We start from the raw sequence: 17,070 nt of genomic DNA on the forward strand, positions 1-17,070 counted from the left end.
AAGTAGGAAATTTTATGTCTTTTCTCATTTGTATGGTTTAATCTTATGAGAAGTGATCGTTGTAAGAATATATTGGGTTCAATACAATTTATGTGGACACGCTATTAAACCGGTTGTATTTGTTAGCTATCATTTAAGTATAGCCCAATACAGTGATCCATTGGGATAATATAATACGGACATAATTATATACGTCTTATAAAGTATGGGCCGGATATCTTAATTGTGTAGATACCCATTAGGGCTTTAACTGATGCATGATGGGCGTATCAGAATAAGGCAGCTGTTATAGGGTAATAGGGTTTTATATCCCCTTCCTATATATAAGCTGGGTTATGGTCCCTGGCAGCACACTTTCACCTAAACTCTTAAACATCCCATCAGTAGAGAGAACCCTAAGGAGAGTGTGTCTGCTAGAAGGCTATAATCCGGATCTCAAGTTCATTTGTTCATCCTACTCCTATGGATTCATCAGGTACGCTTCCGCTACTCCGGTTTACCAATTAATTTAGTATGAAGTTATGGTCTCATAAGGATTTATTTCTAACAAGTGGTATCAGAGCCTCCTTCATATTAAATTATTTGGGACGATTTTATTTCGGATAATACGGTATTCATACTGTGTGCGATATCAGATTATTTTGTTAAAGTGATTTACTCGCTCATATGATTGTTTGATGAATACCCGATTGGTTAAGTTTTTTTTGTTGTTAATACGCTTAACCACATGTTTGGATGAACATACGGCATAGTAAGGTTTTAATCTTGAGCATATTTTATTATAGTGGCAGACAAAGTTTTGATTCAATAATGAATGTTTGTTTTACATGTTGAGATCCCATGTTTCGACCGCCATAGCATTCACTCTGTGTATTGGTTTGTTTGTGAGGCGATGATAATTTCTTAATTTAACATGCTGTATATATTCGAGATAGATAATAGCAGACCATGTCGGTTCAATTTTTTGGTTCTGTTTGTTAAAGTTTGCAGTATGTAATTGGAAAGAGTTAGCATGAGGCATGTGGTTGTTTAAGATATTGGTTAATGTAAACAAACTGATTTAATATAGTAGCATGTTTTGGTTTCACATGTCATGTTTTGGTTGAATTTGCCGCTGATCATATGGATTTATTAATGAATTCATGTTGGCACATCCTTATGGTAAATTTGGAGATATTTGGATTATATTATCAATGCTACTAAGTTGTTCTGGCACTTTGCATATGATTGATTATATATATTTTGGATTCTGCTGCTTACTTATTTACAAAGTTGTTCAGTCTTCTGTTCTGTGTTAGTATCAGTCTATGGTTGTTATTGTTACGGTAATAATATCAGCGTCTAAATTACCCATCTTCATAAATTTAGACCAATTTTCAGATTTAATAATTGGCCATACGGATTTATAAGAATGGATCTAATATTTTGGGTTGTTTGATAGACATAATAAGTTGCCAAAGTAACCTCTATTGTGTAAGTTGAATGATTTAGAATATTATGACTACGGTGTGTGACTGAGTTTCATGCGGATAATGGTCGGCCCAAAGGAAGGCTATTATTTGGCCGGAATTTAGTCATGCTTGTGGTGGTAAATATGTAACAATTGTAAGGTTTCCATGTGAATATTAAGTCGGCCCAAAGGAATGCTTAATGTTTGACAGGAGTTTATTGTTAATATTTGATCACTACACCAAGATGACCACTTACAAGTTAATTTTATGTCCAAAGACTAAAGTTAATGTTGTGCTAGGTGTCTTGTTATGATGGGATTTGCCAAATTTTTAAATCTGATTATTAAATAAAGTTGAATAAAGTATTTATTGTGGGCATGTTTTGTTTGTTTTTTGTTCTTTTACAGTTAATGCTTCTGCTAATACGGTATCTGCTAACATCAATATGATTCCAATGCTTGACGGAACAAATTTTAAGTATTGGAAGGAAAATGTTATGATTGTTCTGGGTTGCATGGATCTAGACCTTGCTCTTCGGGATGAGCGTCCCGCTACTCTTACAGCTACTAGTACCTCTGATGCTAAGAGGGACATGGAGAAGTGGGAACGCTCAAATCGCATGAGTCTAATGATCATGAAACGTGCAATTCCAGAATCATTCAGGGGCACTATGTCCGAAGAAGATAATGCCAAGAAGTTCCTTGTTGAGCTTGAAAAGCGTTTTGTAAAAAACGAAAAGTCGGAAACTAACACTCTTTTAACGAGTCTAGTATCCAATAGGTATAAAGCAACAGGGAACATAAGGGAGTACATTATGGAAATGTCTCACATTGCTTCAAAGTTAAAGGCACTTAAGTTAGACTTGTCAGAAGACTTGTTGGTGCATTTGGTTTTGATATCTCTTCCTAAGAAATTCAATCACTTTACTGTCAGTTACAACTGTCAGAAAGAGAAATGGACTCTTAATGAGCTCATTTCTCATTGTGTTCAAGAGGAAGAGAGGTTGAAGCAAGAAAAGACTGAAAGTGCTCATTTGGCATCATTCTCTAAGGATGGTAAGAAAAGGAAAAAGGGTAAGGAAGTTGCAGTTATGCGACCACCAAAGAAGCAGAATAAGGAAACTAAGGAACCTGAAAATTCAGAAACTAAGGAATCAGGATGCTTCTTTTGTGGAAAGCCAGGTCATCAGAAGAAACAATGCATAAGGTATCACGCTTGGCGTGAGAAGAAGGGTATGTTTCTTTCTTTTGTCTGTTCTGAGGTCAATTTAACTTCGGTACCTAAACACACTTGGTGGATAGACTCTGGTGCTACTACTCACATAAGTGTGTCCATGCAGGGCTGTCTCAGCTGCCGAAATCCAGTTGATGGTGAAAGATACATCTATGTGGGGGATGGCAAAGCAGTTGAAGTTAAAGCTATAGGGACGTTTAGATTATTATTAAAGACTGGAAATTATTTGGATTTGAAAGAGACTTTTGTTGTACCGTCATTTAGACGGAATTTGGTTTCAGTTTCTGCTTTGGACAAATTTGGTTATTGTTGTTCATTTGCAAACAATAAATTCAGTCTTTTTCATAATTCAAAGTTCGTTGGTTCTGGTTCTTTATCTGGATATGATAATCTATATTTGCTTGATACGCATGTCTCTTTTAATGAAACCTTGCATGTAAGTCGTTCTAGTGGTACCAAAAGAAAATTGACAAATGAGAATTCATCGTCATTATGGCACAAACGTTTAGGACATATTTCTAAACAAAGAATTGAAAGACTTGTGACAGATGGAATTCTTGATTCTCTAGATTTTTCAGACTTCAATGTTTGTATAAATTGTATTAAAGGGAAACAAACAGACAAAAGGAGATTAGGTGCTGAGAGAGCTTCAGATGTCTTAGAACTTATTCATACAGATATTTGTGGTCCATTCCCTACGGCTTCTTGGAATGGTCAACAATATTTTATTACGTTCATAGACGATTACTCTCGATATGGCTACCTATATCTAATTCATGAGAAATCTCAATCACTGGATGTGTTCAAATCATTTAAGGCCGAAGTTGAAAATCAACTTGGCAAAACAATAAAGAAAGTCAGATCTGACCGTGGTGGTGAATACTACGGCAGAAACGATGGATCAAGTGAACAACGTCCAGGGCCTTTTGCTAGATTCCTAGAGGAGTGTGGTATTGTCCCTCAGTACACCATGCCAGGTACTCCACAAATGAATGGTGTTGCTGAGAGACGAAACAGAACCTTAAAGGATATGGTGAGAAGTATGATTAGTCATACAACTTTACCAGAATCACTCTGGGGAGAGGCACTTAAGACTGCAACTTATATCTTAAACAGAGTACCAACTAAGGCAGCACCGAAAACCCCTTATGAATTATGGACTGGTAAGAAACCCAGTATAAGGAATTTACACATTTGGGGTTGTCCAGCTGAGGCAAGGTCTTATAGGCCACATGAAGGTAAACTGGACTCTAGAACTGTCAGTTGTTATTTTGTTGGATACCCTGAAAGATCTAGGGGGTATAAGTTTTATGATCCCACTTCTAAGGTAATTTTTGAGACGGGAAATGCCCTGTTCTTTAAGGATGTTGAATTTGGGAGGGAAGATAAGGACAAAGATTTCATCTTTGAAGAAGAAAATGTAACTCTTCCTCCTGTTATAATTACCCAGGACCAGTTTATTAATACCGATACGGTTGAGGATACAACTCCAGAAATCGAAGTTGATCCTGGAATTCGTAATCCTCGGGGAACAACTTCAACAACCTCAAGAACAAATGCCTTCAAGAAGATCCATTAGAGAAAGGCGAATTGTAAATCCAGATGAGCCTTTAAGAAGATCCATTAGAGAAAGGAGAAGTGCTATTTCAGATGATTGTGTTACTAATTTGAAAAATCTTTATGCACTACTCCCTGATCAAGAGTTAGATAATGGAATGGTGGAAGATGATCCAATCACCGTTCGCCATGCCATTGAAGGTCCTAACTCACAGAAATGGATTGATGCCATGAATGAAGAGATAAAGTCCATGACTGACAATGACGTTTGGGACCTAGTTCCATTACCAGAAGGTAAGAAACCCATTGGTTGCAAATGGATATTCAAGACCAAACGGGATTCAAATGGTAATGTGACTAGGTATAAGGCACGTCTTGTAGCTAAGGGCTATACTCAAAAGGAAGGCATTGATTATAAGGAGACTTATTCGCCAGTTTCATCGAAAGACTCCTTTAGGATTATAATGGCAATTGTGGCATATTTTGATCTTGAACTACATCAAATGGATGTTAAGACTGCGTTTCTCAATGGTAACATTGAAGAGACGATTTATATGCAGCAACCAGAACACTTTGTTTCAGGAGATTCAAAGAATATGGTCTGCAAATTAAAGAAATCCATTTATGGGCTTAAGCAAGCTTCTCGTCAGTGGTACTACAAATTTCATCAAATTGTGATGTCTCATGGTTTTGAGACTAATTTGGTTGATGATTGTGTATACCACAAGTTCGATGGGAGTAAGCACATCTTTTCGGTTTCGTATGTTGATGATATATTGCTTGCCAAAGAACGATATAGGTTTTCTTGCACGAAACCAAGAGATTTCTTTCATGAGAATTTTGAAATGAAAGATCTTGGTGACGCCTCTTTTGTGTTAGGAATTCAGATATGCCGAGATCGTGCCCAAGGCACTCTTGGTTTATCACAAAAGAGCTATATCGAGACAGTCTTAAAAAGGTTTGGCATGCAAGAATGCAGACCGATAGATACCCCTGTTGCTAAAGGAGATAAATTTAGTCTCACTCAATGCCCAAAGAATGAGTTAGAAACTAAAGAGATGCAAAATATCCCTTATGCTTCAGCTGTAGGGAGTTTGATGTATGCACAGGTTTGTACAAGACCTGACATTGCATACATAGTTGGGATGTTAGGCAGATATCTCAGCAATCCGGGGATTGATCACTGGAAAGCGGTCAAGAGGGTTATGCGATATCTAAGAAGAACAAAAGATTACATGCTCACTTACAAGAGGTCATATCAGCTAGAGGTCGTTGGGTATTCTGACTCTGATTTTGCGGGATGCCAAGACAGTTTGAAATCCACATCAGGATATATTTTTCTAATGGCTGGTGGAGCTGTGTCTTGGAAAAGTGTTAAGCAATCGCTTACTGCTACTTCCACCATGGAAGCAGAATTCATAGCTTGTTATGAGGCATCTAATCAGGCATTATGGTTAAGGAATTTTGTCACGGGACTACGGATAGTGAATGGCATGGACAAGCCACTCAAGATGCTATGTGACAATAAATCTGCGGTGTTGTATTCTAACAACAATAAGAGCTTGACAAAGTCAAAACATATTGATGTCAAGTTTAGAGGTGTGAAGGAAAGAGTACAGAGTGGTCAGTTGTCTTTAGAGCATATTGGTACAAACTCCATGGTTGCGGATCCGCTGACTAAGGGCATACCGCCCAAGGTCTTTCTAGAGCACACTGCTCGTATGGGTGTTATACCACTTTAGTATGTTCAGTTTCAGTGGGAGTTTGTAATAATACCATTGCTTGTATGACAATATTTATTAGGGTATTTGGTTTAAAATTGCATGCAAATAAAGTTAAAGTTTTCAGTTTTTCGGTTATTTACTCTGTTACTTGTTTATGGTGTTGACCTCAATAAAGTTTAAGGTGGACCAGTTGGGAATATACATATTTTGGATCACATTTGGATGTTGTTTCCATGCTACGCACCTATATTAGATTCATGTCGTTGGTTGTATTGGCATACGTGACCATTGAGGGTCTATTACGACAAACCGTAGCAAAGGCCGCTTTGATCCTATGTTAGTATAATTGATGGACCGAATTGCATAAGACGGTTTGAAAGTTGATAGCACTGTTGAGCGCGTAAGGTTATAAAATGAATACAATTTTTTAGGTGTCACACACTAACTGTATTTGACCCAAGTGGGAGATTGTAAGAATATATTGGGTCCAATACAATTTATGTGGACACGCTATTAAACCGGTTGTATTTGTTAGCTATCATTTAAGTATAGCCCAATACAGTGATCCATTGGGATAATATAATACGGGCATAATTATATACGTCTTATAAAGTATGGGCCGGATATCTTAATTGTGTAGATACCCATTAGGGCTTTAACTGATGCATGATGGGCGTATCAGAATAAAGCAGCTGTTATAGGGTAATAGGGTTTTATATCCCCTTCCTATATATAAGCTGGGTTATGGTCCCTGGCAGCACACTTTTACCTAAACTCTTAAACATCCCATCAGTAGAGAGAACCCTAAGGAGAGTGTGTCTGCTAGAAGGCTATAATCCGGATCTCAAGTTCATCTGTTCATCCTACTCCTATGGATTCATCAGGTACGCTTCCGCTACTCCGGTTTACCAATTAATTTAGTATGAAGTTATGGTCTCATAAGGATTTATTTCTAACAATCGTAGCTTAAATATCTTGGTAAAAATCTTAATGCTCATGTTTGGTTGTCTCTCATGGTTTAATGAGTTGTTGATTAAACTAGCTTGAAGGGTGCATATAGATGGTTTAATTTGTGTGTGCTATACTATTTTGATATTTTGGTTATGGGTAGATAACATTAAAAGAGTAAAAAGAGTCCAGCTTTACTATTTGTTGAATTGGTTTCTAAGAAGAGATTACACTAAATCCCCTCTCATATTGAATTCTTGCACTCTATTTGTTTGTTGAATTGTTCTCTTGTCAAAGTTCCAATCTTTAGTTATTGTTTGTTACCAATTTGCTACATGAAAAACTCTTTTCTATGTTAATCCTTGTTTGTTCATTGTTCATACTCATCGTTTGTGTTTCATTTCACTTGTTGAGTCTTAATCTTTCATTAGTGGCTAATTAGTAGTTGGTTATTAGTTTACATGTCAAGTCTTTATTAACTTCCTTGTGGGTTCGACCCTTACTTCCACTTTACTATTATCTTTGTTAGAAGTAGTAGAATCTAGTTTGGTTATTAAATTTTTAATTTGATAGAGTAATTAGCATAATTAACGACAGCTAGCAGTGTGCCAAAAACTTGCCATCTTTTTTGGTACGATAACATAATTATTGTTAATTGTATTTGTTGTGTTACTTAATTATGTAAGATTATATTTCAGTGGATAATATTATTTTCATAACCGTCGTTGTAATAAATGAGATATAAGAATTTCGGTAATTAAGATAGATGAATCAATTTCAAATAAAAACTTAGCAAACTTAAAAAATATTAATTATTTGTATATCATATTTTCAAATGAAACTAATATACGCGTCCTTTAAATTTCAAGGAACAAGCAAAATGCAACAAGAAGAGATTAATTGAAGTAACAAAAGAACATGAGGGTTTAGGTGATTCAGCTAGGGTGGATGATGGTTCGGTAGAAGAAGATATGTCTACGCAAAAAATCTCATTGAAGACGGCACATATCCGTCACTCCGGAGTGACGGATACCATTTCCTCTCACAAATGACCCAAATAGAGGAGAGAGAGAAGCACATGGGGGTGTCTCCACCTTGCCCCCCTATCCGTTTTGTGAGTGGTATTATCCGTCACTTGCTCCGACCCGTCTTCGGCAAGACTAACTGATGTCTACGAGTTCTCAATCTAGCGTGTTTGGGTTTTTCGTCTAATCCGATTTGAATTTTGGAGACAATCAAATAACAGGATTCATCACCCTGTCGAGTACTCGGTACTGTATTTAGATTTAAGTAGGGGTCTTTTACTAAAATAACCATTTTTCTTAAAGTATTTACCAAACTAACCATTCTCAAATTTTAATTCCTATTTAACCGTTTTTGAAACTTTAGAAATATAATTAATCTTGACAATGGCTAGTTTGGGAAATAAATTTGGCAAAATGGCTAATTTGGTAAAATTTTTAGAAAATATTAAAATTAATTAATTTTCCATGATGACAATTAGTATGTATATATTTTTTATCAACCCGTGAATATTGGAAGATGTGTTTTTTTTAATCTATGTATTACTTATTATTCTAAATCTTATAATTCTTCATTGAGTATATTTGTCTTTGTAAATGTAAAAAAAAATAACAAATATGTCATTTTATGAGGAAATAAAAAAGTCGTATTTTTTTATTTCAATTATTATTTTATTTTATTTGAAGTTTTTAATATACAATTATAATTTTATCACTTTGCTCATAATTTAAATGTTGATTTTCCTTTTCGTGAGAATTCGAAAATGACTAGGGTTAATTTATTAAATATAGGGAGAAGTCGATTCATGTCGCATTTTTTTTTTATATGTACTCATATATTACTTATATATAAGTGCTTGAACATAAGTGTGACATTTATAAAAAAACAAAGCTAAATACAAATAAAGATTGGAAAGAAAAAGTAAAAGTCTGTCAATATCCATATGATGTTGGAAAATATATACTGTTGGGTTCCTTATGTTGATGATAACATGCCCATTTGATTTGTGTTATCTTAGTTTACCTTTTCAGGATTAATGATGTAATCAAGCTTGGATTAAGAAGTGTTGAAGTTGTTATTAATCCCATTGTATTTAGTCAAGTGTCATCTAATGTACAAGCAAGAAAGTAGAGTATACTAGAGTAATAGAAACAGTCCAGACGACTGTTGCTTTCACACGAAAACAGCTGTTTGGATTATGCCACAACTCGTAAAAACTTGAAGTCCCTTTTATCTTTCAAAAGCTTTCACGTGACTTATTTCTCAAAGATAAAATATCAGATTTTTATTAAGGAGTAGTCTTCATTAAAGAGTGGTTTGAAATATTCAAAATGTTTCCTCTTTGTGCAAATTCAATCCTTTGGTCTTTAAGAAAACAAAAAATGCTTTTTGCCATATTTGTGTTAACTTGTCATCATGTGACTTGTCTCACATCCTTTGTTTTCTGATTTTGCATGAGCATTTAAGGTTATCTTTCAAACCTTCTTTCTCTATTCTTACCTTTGCAAAAGACTCCTTTTTGGTGCAAGTTTTTAGGTGGTTGCTATTGCCCTTCACATGTGAGCTCTTTGACCCTTCAAAACCCTAGCAACCCCTTCACTCACCTCCTCTATATAAACCGTGTCCCTCCATCTTAAATTCCCAAGACTTTCTGAAATAATTCTTTCATATTTGCAAATTGTTTTTAAAGCTTAAAATCGTGTTCATTTGCAAAATCCTTTAAAAGTCTTCAAGTGTCTTCAGTTTCTACAGTCGTGGCTACTGTTGCTTTTCTATACTAAACTCTCTTGCTTAAGAATTGTTGATCTTGTAAAAGTTGTCCACCTCTATTCTTTGTTAAGAATGTGTTAGTGGAAACTTGATCCTATAACATTCTAAGTGTGTTAGTAGAGTTTAGGACGGAGTAGTCTTTAACTCTTGACAACCGGAGTAGGTTGTGAGTTGTTGAGTTCTAGGACGGAGTAGTCCTTTAACTCTTGGCAATCGGAGTAGATTGCGAGTTAGCTTGTCATAAGAACGGAGTAGTTCTTGTACTAGCTTTGCAACCGGAGTAGGTTGGCGTCTTTTATTACAAGGGTCTTTTAGTTTTCGGAGTAGATCACTAAAGGAAAGTAATAAAAAGGTAGATTGGACGTAGGCACTTGAGTTTCTTGCCGAACCAATTCAAAAATCTCGTGTTCAAGTGCTTACTTTATTTCCGCTGCTTTATACTTTGTTTGTTTGTTTTGTTTCGCTTAAACTTAGAAGCAACAGTTCATCATACTGTCGCATTTGGTCTGCAGTCATATTTCACAAACTGAGACAAATAGATACAGTCAGAACGATTGTTGCTTTCATACTTCAGCAAACATTCATAGTGATACTTGTTCAATCTTTCAATATTATTCAAAGTATCCTCTCATCTCTTTTGTTCTTGTAACTCACTTTAATTCAATAAAGTTGAAGTTATAAATTTTTAAAATAGTACCTAATTCACCCCCTCCCCCTCTTAGGTACTTGAATCCATAAACTCAACAATTGGTATCAGAGCCTCGTGCTCTTGATCGAGGCTAACCGCCTTAGAGTTTGATTCGTGGGTAATGGATTCCGAGAAACACTCCAAGATCCCGGTCTTTACCGGTTCGAATTTTGGATGGTGGAAACTCAAAATGGAACATTACATCAAAAGTATCGATTATCAATGTTGGAACATCATCCAAAATGGACCTCTTGCCATTGAGGAAACCGATATTCTTAACGGTTTCACCAAGACAAAAGAGGAAAGAAATTACAATGAGAACGACTTCAAGCTTGCCGAAAAGAATTCCAAAGCAATGTCGATTCTTCAACGTTGTGTTGGTGAGGGGGAAGTTAGTCGAATCTCCGGGTGTCCTACGGCAAAATCTATTTGGGATTCTCTTGTACTTGCATATGAAGGGACGTCCCAAGTAAGAAAACACCGTATTGACCTTCTCATGCAACAATATGAAATGTTTAGAATGTCAAAGGACGAGTCTTTAAATAGTTTCTCTTCTCGTTTTTCTTGTATTATTAATGAGCTTCAAAGTCTAGGAAGGAATTTCGAGTCCGAGGACATCATTCGAAAAATCCTTCGTAGTCTAACCCCTAAATGGCAACCTAAAGTCACCGCCATAGAGGAAGCTAAAGACTTGTCAACCCTATCTCTTCATGAACTAATGGGATCACTAATGGCTCACGAGTTTAATCTCGATAAGCATTCTAGTGAGTCATCAAAGGGAAAGAGTCTCGCCCTCACATCTTCTCCAAGTGATGAAGAAGATGAGGAGGAAGACGAGTTTGCTATGTTCACAAGGAACTTAGCCGGGTTGGTCAATGGACAAGGTAACAAAAAGTTCACTAATAATTACTCGAAAAAAAGCTTTCCTAAGAGACGACCTACTTCCACCATGGGATGCTTTAAATGTGGTGATAAAACTCATCAAATTAAAGAATGTCCCAAGTGGGAAGAAATCAAATCTAAGGAAAGAAGAGAAAAGGTTAAAAAGGACTACAAACATAGAGTCATGAGTGCTATATGGGGAATGTCCGACTCCGAGGAAGATGAGGAACTCATCGAGGAGGAACTTGAGGCTAAAATGTGTCTTGCAAATCATGGTAAAGAAAAAGTCTCAAAAACCTCAAAACTTGAACACTTAAGATGCCTCATGGCTAACCCCGACGATTCCGACTCCGATTCCGACAACGAGGTAAATCATCTAAAGGCCAAGGCTAGAACTTACTCCAAAGAGAAAGTATGTAAGCTTCTTGACCAACTTTTTGATAAGTGTCGATCTCAAACTAATAAGCTTGATATTATGCAAAATGAGATTGAGGAAATTGCTCAAGAGAACTTTAATCTGAAAAATGAACTAAAAGCAACAGCAAGTATCGTTTCTGTCACTTCGAGGCATATAATGAAGTCAAAAGAGTCAACAAGTTAAACAAACATTTGACTAAAGAACTAGAGCGTCTTAGGTTGACCCCACGGACGTCTCGACCTTGAAAATGTCAACACAACTTTGGTGATGCAAGTTTCCCAACTAACCAAGGAACGTGATGACATTTTAAAGGACAAAGATGCTCTTGAAAATGAGATCTATGACCTTGTAGTTGAAGTTGTAGACTTAAGAGAAACAGTCTCTAAGACTGTTGCTTCTGACCACGATTTAGACAAGTTTAAAAGAAAAAGTGAATGGTTGGAAAATGAAAATGAGTGTCTTAAAAGTGAGGTTGTTTGTCTCAAGAATGAAATAGAAGATCTCCATGATAGGCTTACTTTCTTTCAAAAAGGTATGCCCGAATGTAGCACTTCTAGGTCTTCTCCTCACCATAGATCCGATGAAGTCGTTGATCTAAACAAGAGACTTGACGAGATGACATCTAAATATGAAGAGTCCAAAGAAAGAATCATTTATCTCGTGTCTAAACTCAACAATCACACTCATGACTTCATTGTTGAGAAAAGATTGTCCATAGAAAGTGCTAACAATGATGAACTTAAAAGAGAAAAGGAAAAGAATTTGCATCTTCTCTCTCGTGTCAACGACTTGACCAATGAGCTTGTTAATGCTAAGAACATCACTGAAAAATGGGAAGGAAGTCAAACCGTGTTAAACTTCCTCACGAATCAAACCGATAAATGTGATAAATCTGCTGGTTTAGGGTTCAAATGGAACAGTCAGACTGACTGTTGCATCCAGAAGCCTAAAAACAATTTTAGAGGAAGGAAGTATGTAGGTCTTCCCGAATACATCATTTGCAATTATTGTGGTGACAATGGTCATGTTTTTAATGGATCTACAAAACGATTTGATGACATTGATAAGAACACCAAAACATTAAAAGAAATGAACATTAAGAAAGACACCACAAGTTATGTTGATCACAAAAAGGGACCCAAATTCATTTGGGTGCCTAAACTCAAAAACTAATCTTGTGTAGGGCTTGGTGAGAGGCGGCCGCAATTGGTACTTGGATAGTGGATGCTCTCGTCACATGACGGGTGATAGAAGCCAATTCCTCTCACTTAAAGCGTATGATGGTGGCACGATAAGGTTTGGTGACAACAAGAAAGGTGAAGTAATTGGTATTGGAAAAGTTGGTAAGTCATCCTTACTTTGTGTCGACAATGTGCGGCTTGTCAAAGGTTTGAAACATAATCTCCTTAGTATTTCTCAACTTTGTGATAAGGGTAATGTTGTTGAATTTCGTGCCAATATGTGTCGAATTTTTGATGCCACTACTAATGAACTAATACTCGAAGGAAGACGTGTCAAAGATGTTTACTTAACTAATTTGAACTCTCTATCCGGTCACACCATGTCTTGCATGAGTGTAATGAACAATGATCCTTGGTTATGGCATAAAAGGTTTGGTCATGTTAGTACAAAAACTCTTAATACCCTTAAAAGACTTGATTTAGTTGAAGGCATTCCTAATATAAAATTTGACATTGATAAAGTATGTGATGAATGTGCTAGAGGTAAACATGTTAAAATTTCCTTCAAATCCAAAAGAATTATGAGTACATCTCAACCTTTGCAACTTTTACATATCGACTTGTGTGGACCAATGAGAACTAGAAGTAGAGGTGGTAGTCGTTATGTGTGTGTCATTGTTGATGATTACTCTAGGTTTGTTTGGGCACTCTTCCTAAGCTCTAAGGATGAGACATTTGATGAGTTTCTAATTTGGTTAAAGAAGATTCAAAATAAACTTGGTTTAAAACTTGTTTCAATAAGAACCGATCATGGAACCGAATTCGAAAACTCATCATTTGGTGCTTATTGTGATGACAATGGTGTAGACCATAACTTCTCGGCTCCTAGAACCCCACAACAAAATGGTGTGGTTGAAAGGATGAATAGAACCCTTGAAGGAATGGCTAGAACAATGTTATTAACTAGTAAGTTGCCTAAGAACTTTTGGGCCGAAGCGGTAAATACCGCTTGCTACATTTATAATCGTGTCATGATAAGGAGTATTTTAAATAAAACTCCCTATGAATCATTGCGTAGAAGAAAACCCAACATTTCATATTTTAGATGTTTTGGAAGCAAATGCTTTGTTCACAACAATGGTAAAAACAACTTGGGTAAGTTCGATCCACGTAGTGATGAAGGAGTATTTATTGGGTACTCCGATCATAGCAAGGCCTATAAAGTTTACAATAAACGAACCTTGTTAATTGAAGAAAGCATCCATGTCATTTTTGATGAATCTAGTGTGCTTGGACAGGTACAAAATATGGATGATGATGATGAGGACGAGGATGATGAGTTTGAGATTGGTCTTGTTCGAAAAGACTTCGTGTTCACGGATGAAGAAGCTCCCAGCACTGAATTGCAACAGACACAGAGACTGTCACCTTCAAAGGAGAGCAGCAACTCAGGGGGAACACGTAGTACTTCTCGATTCCTCTCGAAGCAACAGACCCAACGATCGTTGCATCCACCTCGAATCAAGTAACCCAAAACAGTGAGGATGAAGAACCTTCCAGGCCAATAGAAACGATCCTTGTGGATCGATCTTTGTTGAGGGGGAACAAGAAACCATTGTTCCAAAGAAGTGGAAACATCAAAGCTCTCATCCACTCACTAATCTCACAAGTGATCTCAGCTCGGGAATCCGAACAAGATCATCCGTCAACAATCTCGCTCACCTCGATGAGTATTGTGCCCATAATGCCTTCCTATCTCAAATTGAGCCTTCAAATGTAACAGTCGCCTTGACTGATGCAGATTGGGTGCTTACCATGCAAGATGAGCTCAATCAATTCAAAAGAAATGAGGTATGGCACTTAGTCCCTAGACCACCTAATCGTACCGTCATTGGTACTAGGTGGGTCTTTCGCAACAAGCTTGATGACTCGGGAGAAATTGTAAGGAACAAGGCTAGACTAGTGGTGCAAGGTTATAACCAACAAGAGGGTATTGATTACGATGAAACCTATGCACCGGTAGCTAGACTTGAGGCCATACGATTGCTTATAGCTTTTGCGGCTCACAAAGGCATTAAACTCTTCCAAATGGATGTCAAAACCGCTTTCTTAAATGGATATTTGGAAGAAGATGTCTTTGTAGAGCAACCACCGGGTTTTGAGAACAATGATTTGCCTAACCATGTTTTCAAATTAGACAAAGCTCTTTATGGTTTAAAACAAGCACCAAGATGTTGGTATGATAGATTGTCTAAATTTCTTATTGAAAATGGTTTTAAAAGAGGCTCCGTTGACAAAACATTGTTCTTGAAGCAACAGTCCAGTGAACTGTTGGTTGTACAAGTATATGTTGATGACATTATATTTGGTGCAACAAATGAACTCCTTTACTTATATTTTTCGGAACTAATGAAATCGGAGTTTGAAATGAGCATGATGGGTGAGCTAGGATTCTTCCTTGGGCTCCAAATTAAGCAATCAAAGGATGGAATCATGATCCATCAACAAAAGTATATCAAAGAAATGCTTAAGAAATTTGGGATGACTAATGGTAAGCCTCATGATACACCTATGGTAGCCGGGTCCAAATTGGACAAGGATGAACTCGGTAAGAATGTTAGTGATAAGGTGTATAGAGGTATGATAGGCTCACTTCTTTACTTGACCGCAAGTCGTCCCGACATTCTCTTTAGCGTGTGTTTATGTGCTAGGTTCCAAGCAAATCCGAAAGAATCACATTTCAAAGCCGTTAAACGAATTCTTCGGTATTTGATTGGAACACAAAATCTTTACCTATGGTACCCTTTACATTGTCCTTTTGATCTTATAGGCTTTTCGGACGCGGACTATGCGGGGTGCACGGTAGATAGAAAGAGTACCTCCGGAATTGCAACGTTCTTGGGTCCTTGCTTGACTTCTTGGGCCTCAAAGAAACAAAACACGGTAGCTCTTTCTACGGCCGAAAGTGAGTACGTTAGTGCGGCACATTGTTGTTCTCAACTTCTTTGGGTAAAACAACAACTCTTGGATTTTGGTATTATTTTTGACTCCATTCCTTTAATGTGTGATAATACAAGTGCAATAAATATCTCCAAAAATCCTATTCAACACTCTAAAACCAAACATATTGATATTCGTCACCATTTTATTCGTGATCATGTGGAAAAAGGACATATTAAACTTATCTTTTGCAAGACCGAAAATCAAATTGCCGATATTTTTACTAAGCCACTTGCAAGAGAACATTTTGAGAAATTTAGACTAGAAATTGGGTTAATTAATAGCTTGTGATTTTTAGTATGAGTTTTACAAAATTCCTTAATTGATTAAATTAAATTTGGATATATGTTATTAAGTGTTCTAAGTGCATTGACATCATGTTTGGACCAAAAATTGACACCGTATTTGTGAGTCGGTAATCACTCAACCTCATATCTAAATTTACGTTTATTATATGCTACCTTGCGTTTTTATTTCGAGTGATTAAATTTGTCTAGTTGGGCCAACTACTTCACTTACCTCATTAAATGGGCCATTAACTACCCCAACACACCCTCTACTCCTACCCGTCCAAATATCCCAATTCACTAACCCTTCATCTCCCAAATCCACAACTCCCTTATATCACCTACCCTAACCCACCATGGTAAAAACATCATTTAACACACCCATACCCATCAAACCCACAAAAATTACCTCACCACCTGTCACATCCAACCCACCGACATCAACTACTCCAACCATGACTCCAGTCAAAACATCCTATGCATTCCCACCTCAAACCTCAAACACGAACCCTTCATCAAACCCAGATACACTAAACCCTCAACCTTCACCGAACCCCACTGATCCACCATCATCCGACGACATTCCCATCTCCACAATGGTAGGACGACGCACACGTGGTGGTCGGAAGAAGAGCTCCACCGTTCCGAGCTCCTCCTCTGAACCGGTTACAGTATTGGTTGAAGATGTTGAAGATGAAACCGAATTTGATTTAAATGAAAATCCATCTAAGTCCGGCGAGTCTGACCCGACTCCGGCGAAAAAGAACAACAAAAGAAAGGAAAAAGCCTCCTCATCCCATTTACCCCCAATTTCAGAAACTTTCGAGCAGAGTAATGTTGACAACCCCACTGTTGATGCTCCAATTGTAAATCCAAGTGAACCTCCTCAGAAAAAATCAAAACCATTG

At 37.0% G+C, this 17,070-nt stretch overlaps 1 protein-coding gene across 1 annotated transcript; it reads left to right on the forward strand.

Moving 5' to 3' along the window:
• Positions 1-350: 350 nt before the first annotated feature.
• LOC141658944 (uncharacterized) lies at positions 351-3,064 on the forward strand. Its single transcript, XM_074465666.1, has 3 exons — positions 351-475; positions 1,859-2,683; positions 2,791-3,064. Exons 1-3 carry the CDS (start codon positions 463-465, stop codon positions 2,817-2,819), a joined length of 867 nt encoding a protein of 288 aa, XP_074321767.1. The 5' UTR covers positions 351-462; the 3' UTR covers positions 2,820-3,064.
• Positions 3,065-17,070: the final 14,006 nt, after the last annotated feature.

The sequence above is a fragment of the Silene latifolia genome, chromosome 6 (assembly GCF_048544455.1).
Source record: "Silene latifolia isolate original U9 population chromosome 6, ASM4854445v1, whole genome shotgun sequence".
Classification (NCBI taxonomy): Eukaryota; Viridiplantae; Streptophyta; class Magnoliopsida; order Caryophyllales; family Caryophyllaceae; genus Silene; species Silene latifolia.

Bases quoted from the DNA above. Each gene is read 5' to 3' on its own strand.
- LOC141658944 (XM_074465666.1), top strand. The intron at 2,684-2,790 runs GTATGTTTCTTT...GTGTCCATGCAG, and splicing joins CGCTTGGCGTGAGAAGAAGG to GGCTGTCTCAGCTGCCGAAA.